Source organism: Phoenix dactylifera, unplaced genomic scaffold (assembly GCF_009389715.1).
Source record: "Phoenix dactylifera cultivar Barhee BC4 unplaced genomic scaffold, palm_55x_up_171113_PBpolish2nd_filt_p 002341F, whole genome shotgun sequence".
Lineage (NCBI taxonomy): Eukaryota > Viridiplantae > Streptophyta > Magnoliopsida > Arecales > Arecaceae > Phoenix > Phoenix dactylifera.
Window position 1 is genome coordinate 26,684 of NW_024069576.1, and position 8,317 is coordinate 35,000.

Below are 8,317 nucleotides of genomic sequence, written 5' to 3' on the forward strand. Positions count from 1 at the left end.
GTCCCTGCGCGCCGCCTGCGCGAGCGCCCACGCACGCCCGACCGGACCTGCGCGCGCGCCCACGCGCGCCCGACCGGCCCTGCGCACGCCGCCTGCCGCGCCTCGGCGCCCGTGCCGCGCCCTGCCGCACGCCTGCCGCGCCTCGGCGCCCGTGCCGCGCCCTGCCGCACGCCTGCCGCGCCCACGCGCGCCTGCCGCGCCCCTGCCGCGCCCCCTGGCGCCCTGCCGCGCCCCCTGGCGCCCTGCCGCGCCCCTGCCACGCCCCCTGGCGCCCTGCCGCGCGCCCAGGCGCCCTGCCGCGCGCCCAGGCGCCCTGGCACGCGCCCAGGCGCCCTGCCAGCCAGCCTGCCGCGCCCAGGCGCCCTGCCACAGCGCCCAGGCCGTGCCATAGGCCTGCCAGCCCCCTGCCAAGGCCCCAGCCGGGCCAACAGCCTATGTCCAAGGCTTGCCCATGCCTTGGCCAAGCCTTTGGCCCTTCTCATGCCATGAAGACCCCTATGCCTTGGCCACTCTTGGGCCACTTGGGGAGCACTATAAATAAGAGGGAATGAGGCTCTTTTGACATCTTACATCTTTTATCTTGCATCTTAGCACTTGTTGTATTTCGGCCTTAGTGGCTTGGGAGGGACCTTGTCTCTTTGTATTCGGTCTTGGGGTTTGTCCAAGACTTGGGCTAGGGGAAACCCATCATAGTTTCCCTTAGATATTTTGCTTGTAAGCTTCATTTTGGGAAATAGAATCAATCAAGCGTTCCTCTAACTTTCTCCACAAATACTCTTAAGTTTGATTGTTTTCTTCTCAAGCCAAGGGTCGGGTCAAGCTGCAACCAGTAGACCCTCCCCTTGCCTTGATTCCCTCGGCTACTTAAGAGCTTGGCACACCGCGGCACAAGCTCAACTACCTTGGCGTTACCCGATCGGCCCTTTTCCAACAACTTTAAGGCATCCGCAAGGTGCGCACGAGCAAGACTTGGTGTGGTGGCTTGGGGGCCGAAAGCCACCCTCCAACATTGGTGCTTTCATTGAGAGACTTCCGAGGGAGGTCTCTCCAAAGAGGTAACGCCCTTGAAACCAAGAAATTTTCAATTCGGGGTGGAATTAAGGAGTACTACTTTCTTGCATGCTTAGAAGTGAGCCTTAAGATTCCTACTACTTCTTGCACTTAGACTTTCTTGTTGTGAGTGTGGGAGGGTAAACTAGAAGTTCTTTACTTGCAAGTAGTACTTAAATTTTGGCACTTTAAATTCCTTGCTTGCAAAAGGGAGTGAGAACATTTTTGTTGTAAAGAGGACGGTTTGTTCTTCTATTTTGCTCATCATAGGGATAGTGCCAACGGGGAGGCTACTGGTAGTACCCGGCGCTATTTGACCCAACTATTCGGTGTTAGGGTATAGAGGGACGGCACAAGAGGGAGGCTACTGGTAGTACCTCGTGCCCTCCTAACTACACCGGGTAGGGAGCAAGTAGAGCAACAACACGTTACTCTCGGGTTGTGAGGCTTATTTGTTGTAAACCATTGTTGTAATTGGAGTTGATTGAGTGGTGTACCTTTCAAAAATATATATAAGAAGGAGGGTCGGTTCATCCTTTGGGTGACGGCCAAAGGAGGTTTGGAGGTGCATTTGTAGAAGCAAAACAATGGAGTCGGGAGCTAATTCAAATTCTCACCATGCTCGGCTAGAGGCATTGGAGGGGAGTTCGGCCCACCTAAACCGAACCCTTGAAAGCCAAAATCGAACCCTAGAAAATCTATCCAATACCCTAGCCGGGATGAATGCTCACTTAGAGAGGTTAGAGAGGAGGATTGGAGAAAAAGAAAGAGAAAGAGAGCATAAAAGATCAAATGATGAGGAGCCATGGTCGCACGCCTCACGGCGGGGTCATGGAAGGGATGAGAGGAGAAGTGATGCGGAAAGCCTACGAGCTAACCGAATGGAGGAGCTAGATCACCGGAGGCCTCGGAGGAGAGGAGGAAGAATTGAAGCCCGGGGGATAGAGATTGAGAGGTGGATAGAAGAAGAGGGACCTAGCCATAGTGAAGAGGGGAGTGAACCCGAGGGAGATCCATTCCATGACCAAAGGCCTATAGGCCGGAGGAACTTCATGGAAGGAAGAAGGAGGAATGAAGACTATGATGAAGATTATGCTAGGGGCCCAAGACACCAAGATAGAGGGCTAAGAAAACCGAAGATTGACTTTCCCAAGTTCGGCGGTGGTGATCCTTATGAATGGATGGACAAAGCCGAGCAATATTTTGATGTCTATGAAGTACCAAGGAGGGATCGGGTCACATTAGCTAGTTTCCATCTTGAGGGAAGAGCTAGCCGGTGGTGGAGGTGGATCCGTGACCTATATGAGAAAGATGGCAAGAGGCTTGGGTGGACGGCCTTCGTGAAGGAGTTCATGTCACAATGGGGGCCTTCTCCCATTGTGAATCATCATGGCCAACTCGCCAAGCTAAAGCAAGAAGGAAGAGTGCAAGCATATATTGATGAGTTCCGGCTTCTACAAACCATGGTGAGTGGATGGTCGGAAGAAGCATTGTTGGGCACTTTTCTTGACGGCTTGAAGCCTTGGCTTGCCAAGGAGTTAAAGTTGAAGCAACCGGCAAGATTACAAGAAGCTATGAGGATGGCCGAGATCTTGGACCAAAGCTATGGCATGGAGAAGAAAATGTCCAAGGAAAGCTTCAACAACAAGGCCTCTACATCACTACCACCGAAGGGGCCTTGGAAGGGGAAAGAAGAAGTGAAGAAGTACAAGGAGCGGCCTCAACATGTCAAGAAGCTTTCTAGAGATGAGCTCCAAGACTACATCAAGAAGGGACTATGCTTCAAATGTGGTGACAAGTGGAGCCGGGGCCATCAATGCAAAACCGGTCAAGCTTTCCTTCTAGATGTGGGCTCCGAGGAGGAGGAGGCTACCTCGGAGGCTTCGGAGGAAGAAGATGAGGAGGAGCAAGACCATGGGGCTGATTTTAGCCCGAGAGAAGAAGAGGCCGAGCTATCCTTGCATGCCATGTCCGGAGTGCAAAGACCGTCCACCATGCGTTTGATGGCATGGGTGGGCAAACATGAGGTATCTCTCTTGGTAGATAGCGGTTCATCCCATAATTTTATCAACTCCGGAATAGTGAAGAAGGTTGGATTGAAAGGGGCGACCGTGGAGCCCTTTGAAGTAAAGGTCGCTAGTGGGGAGAAGCTCAAATGTCAAGAGGTGGTAAGGGATGTTCGCATGAATATCCAAGGAGTAAGGGTCAAGGCCGACCTACATGTTCTTCAACTAGTCGGCTTGGACGTGGTGTTGGGCAATGCTTGGCTCAAAGGCTTGGGGAAGGTGCTAACCGACTATAGCACCATGACTATGGAGTTCAAGCTTGGAGGCCAAAAGAAGAAGTGGACCGCCATGAGCAACAAAGAGGTGCGGTCTTGCGAAGCCAACATGATAGAGAAGCTATGCAAAGGAGGAGCTTCTTGCTATGCCATTGTGGTGACCGGCCAACACCAAGAAGAAGACAAGAAAGAAGATGAGTTGGAGGGCATCCCTCCAAAGATCCGAAGCTTATTGGAGGCTCACCATGATGTTATGAAGGTACCCACATCTCTCCCACCTCCAAGAAGCTTTGATCACCCTATAAGATTGAAGAATGAAGCTACACCGGTGAACGTTCCACCCTACCGGTATGCTCATTTTCAAAAAGAGGAGATAGAGAGACAAGTGGAGGAGATGTTGAAGCAAGGATTGATCCGCCATAGCACAAGTCCCTTCTCATCTCCGGTTCTACTTGTGAAGAAGAAAGATGGCACATGGAGATTTTGCACCGACTACCGGGCCTTGAATGAAGCAACTATCAAGGATCGATTCCCCATTCCCACGGTGGATGAGATGCTTGATGAACTACATGGTGCAACGGTCTTCACCAAACTTGATTTAAGGGCGGGGTACCACCAAATTCGAATGAAGGAGGAAGACATTCACAAGACGGCATTCCGGACACATTCGGGCCACTACGAATATCTTGTCATGCCATTTGGCCTTTGCAATGCTCCTTCCACATTTCAAGCTACAATGAATGAGGTATTCCGGCCTTACTTGAGGAAGTTCATGCTAGTATTTTTTGATGATATCTTGGTCTACTCCCACTCTATGGAAGAGCATGTCAAACATTTGGAGGTTGTGTTATCCATCTTGGAGAAGCACCACTTCTACATCAAGCCTTCCAAATGTGCCTTTGCCCAAAAGGAGTTAGAATATTTAGGGCACATCATATCGGGAGAAGGTGTGAAGGTGGACCAAAGGAAGATTGAGGCTATGGTGGATTGGCCTCTACCCAAGAACATCTCGGCTCTTAGAGGGTTCTTGGGATTGACCGGGTACTATCGGAGGTTTGTGAAGAACTATGGGTTGATTGCTAGACCTCTAACTTCCATGTTGAAGAAGGGAGAATTTGAATGGACTCCGGAGTCGAGAGAAGCATTTGACAACTTGAAGAGGGCCATGACTCAAACACCGGTCCTAGCACTTCCGGACTTCTCTATTCCATTTGAAGTCTACACCGATGCAAGTGGAGATGGCATCGGAGCGGTCCTTGTGCAACAAAAGAGGCCCCTAGCCTTCCTCTCCAAAGCCTTGGGCCCCATGAAGAAGGCGTGGGGAACATATGCAAGGGAGCTACTAGCATTGGTGCATGCCGTCAAGGTATGGAGGCCCTATTTGCTTGGGAAGAAGTTCACTATTATCACCGATCAACAAGCATTAAGGCATCTTTTGGAGCAAAAAATTGTGACCCCGGATCAACAAAAATTCTTAGTCAAACTACTTGGCTTTGAATATGACATTGTATACCAACCGGGGAAGGAGAACAAGGTGGCGGATGCACTATCAAGGAAAGAAGGAAGCCCAATGCTTTGGGCGGCCGAAGGAGAAGAGCCTACTTCCATGGCTCTTAGTGGGATCGAATGGAGGATTTGGGACCAAATCCGGGAGGCAAACAAGCTTGATGCTCGAGCCTTGGAAATCAAAGAAAAGATTGAAGCTTCAACCGAGGGGGTGGCCAACTACAAGCTCAAGGAAGGACTCATCATCTACAAAGGGTATGTCTATGTACCTAATGTCCCTAATTTGAGAAGAAACATCCTTGATCATTTTCACAATAGTAAGGAGGGTGGACACTCGGGTTGGTTTCGCACTTATATCCGAGTTAAGCACTTCTTCTATTGGGAGGGACTTAAAGCCGAAGTCAAGGCATTGGTGGCCGGATGTGAAATTTGCCAAAAGATCAAGTATGATCCAAGGGCACCAATGGGTCTTCTTCAACCACTCCCTATTCCAAGTATGATTTGGGAAGACATCTCTATGGATTTTGTTGAAGGATTGCCTACTAGCAAAGGGTATGAAGTCATCATAGTGGTAGTGGACCGACTAAGCAAATATGCTCATTTCATCCCCATCAAACACCCCTACACGGCCAAGTCGGTGGCTACATCATTTGTGGAGTCGGTAATCAAGTTGCATGGTGTCCCAAAGAGCATAGTATCCGATCGGGATAGGGTATTTATGAGCACATTTTGGAAAGAATTATTCACACTTCAAGGGAGCATATTGAAGACAAGCTCATCCTATCATCCTCAAACGGATGGGCAAACGGAGGTAACCAACCGGACCCTTGAACAATATTTAAGATGTTTTTGCCACAACCAACAATCCAAATGGGGAGAGTTCATTGTTTGGGCCGAATATTGGTACAACACTACCTTTCATGCATCTATCAAAACTAGCCCATTTGAGTTAGTTTATGGGAGACCACCTCCGGGTTTGCACCGACATGAGAGGGGGACGGCCAAGAATGAAGAAGTAGAACAAACATTGGCCGGAAGAGATGAAGCTCTAACCAATGCAAGAAGGGAGCTCAAGAAGGCCCAAGAAAGAATGAAGAGGTATTATGACAAAAACCGAAGAGAGGTAACCTTCAATCCCGGAGATTTTGTTTATTTAAAGTTACAACCTTACACTCAAAAATCTCTCAAGAAGAATTTTAGCCACAAACTCTCTCAAAGGTTTTATGGGCCATTCAAAGTAGTGGAAAGAATGGGAGAAGTAGCATACCGGTTGGACTTGCCCACTACTTCATTGCTACATCCGGTCTTTCATGTGTCGCTACTCAAGAAAGCGGTGGGTGACCCTTCATTGATAGAAAAAGACTTACCCACCTATGATCATGATGGAAGATTATTACTCCAACCCAAGGAAGCCATTAAATACCGCATTTGGAGGAAAGGGAGAGAACGAAGAAAAGAATGGCAAGTCTTAATCTCATGGGAAGGTATGCCAAAAGAAGGGGCCACTTGGGAGAATTATGAAGAAATAACCCGGCGATACCCACATTTTATCCTTGAGGACAAGGATATTCTTCAAGGGAGGGAGAATGTTGAAGACCCTCGCAAGCGCCACCGTCGGGGCCTTCAACCAAGGGGAAATACCGGCCCGGAGGAGGACCACGAAAGGACATGCCAAGGTATGAGTTTACTATTTTGCTTGGAAAGCATTGGCCGAAGCCCATTTACGCTTGGCCAAGCCTTGGCCAAGCCCCTCCATGCTTGGCCTAGCCTTGGCCAAGCTCTTCTCCACTCGGCCAAGCTCACCCATGACCGTGCCCAACCAAGGCCGCGCCCGTGCCCACGCTCGAGCGCGCCCAAGACATGCCCAAGCATGCCTCAGCCCACTGCTGGGCGCGCCCAGGCCATGGCTGGGCGAGCCCAGGCCACAGCCACACTCAGGCCACGGCTGGGCACGCCCAGGACACAGGCCGCGCGCCCAGCCGCCCGCCCGCGCGCCCAGGCGCGCGCCTGCACGCCCAGGCGAGGTTCGGGCCAGCGAACCTCGCCGCTGACCGCAGGGCCCGCGCGCCCGCCCGCCGCGGCCCGCCCGCGCCAGGCCGCGCGCCGCCGCGCGCCAGGCCGCGCGCCCGCCCGCGCGCCCGCCCGCGCGCCCGGCCGCGCGCCCGCCAGCATGCCCGGGCGAGGTTCGGCCCAGCGAACCTCGCCGCTTGCGCGCGCGCCCAGGCGCGCCCGACCGTCCCTGCGCGCCGCCTGCGCGAGCGCCCACGCGCGCCCGACCGGACCTGCGCGCGCGCCCACGCGCGCCCGACCGGCCCTGCGCACGCCGCCTGCCGCGCCTCGGCGCCCGTGCCGCGCCCTGCCGCACGCCTGCCGCGCCTCGGCGCCCGTGCCGCGCCCTGCCGCACGCCTGCCGCGCCCACGCGCGCCTGCCGCGCCCCTGCCGCGCCCCCTGGCGCCCTGCCGCGCCCCCTGGCGCCCTGCCGCGCCCCCTGGCGCCCTTGCCGCGCCCCTGCCACGCCCCCTGGCGCCCTGCCGCGCGCCCAGGCGGCCCTGCCGCGCGCCCAGGCGCCCTGGCACGCGCCCAGGCGCCCTGCCAGCCAGCCTGCCGCGCCCAGGCGCCCTGCCACAGCGCCCAGGCCGTGCCATAGGCCTGCCAGCCCCCTGCCAAGGCCCCAGCCGGGCCAACAGCCTATGTCCAAGGCTTGCCCATGCCTTGGCCAAGCCTTTGGCCCTTCTCATGCCATGAAGACCCCTATGCCTTGGCCACTCTTGGGCCACTTGGGGAGCACTATAAATAAGAGGGAATGAGGCTCTTTTGACGATCTTACATCTTTTATCTTGCATCTTAGCACTTGTTGTATTTCGGCCTTAGTGGCTTGGGAGGGACCTTGTCTCTTTGTATTCGGTCTTGGGGTTTGTCCAAGACTTGGGCTAGGGGAAACCCATCATAGTTTCCCTTAGATATTTTGCTTGTAAGCTTCATTTTGGGAAATAGAATCAATCAAGCGTTCCTCTAACTTTCTCCACAAATACTCTTAAGTTTGATTGTTTTCTTCTCAAGCCAAGGGTCGGGTCAAGCTGCAACCAGTAGACCCTCCCCTTGCCTTGATTCCCTCGGCTACTTAAGAGCTTGGCACACCGCGGCACAAGCTCAACTACCTTGGCGTTACCCGATCGGCCCTTTTCCAACAACTTTAAGGCATCCGCAAGGTGCGCACGAGCAAGACTTGGTGTGGTGGCTTGGGGGCCGAAAGCCACCCTCCAACACCGTGGCCTGGGCGCGGGCGCGCGCGCCCGCGCCCAGCCCACGGCCGCGCGCGCGCCCGCGCCCAGGCCACGGCCGCGCTGCGCGCCTGGCGCGCGCGCCTGCCGCCCAGGCCACGCCGCGCCCAGCGCCCGGCCGCGCCGCGCCCGCGCCCAGGCCACGCGCCGCGCCCAGGCCCCCGCGCGCCCCGCCCAGGCCGCGCGCGCCGCGCCCCA

The 8,317-nt window shown here is 54.6% G+C and overlaps 1 protein-coding gene across 1 annotated transcript; it reads left to right on the top strand.

The window, feature by feature from the left end:
* Positions 1 to 828: 828 nt before the first annotated feature.
* Positions 829 to 7,020, top strand: LOC120109537 (the record flags this gene model as incomplete). Its single annotated transcript, XM_039123270.1, has 1 exon — positions 829 to 7,020. A coding segment is annotated over exon 1 (5,383 nt), but the record flags the coding sequence as incomplete, so codon positions are not given.
* Between the last annotated feature and the right edge of the window lie 1,297 nt (positions 7,021 to 8,317).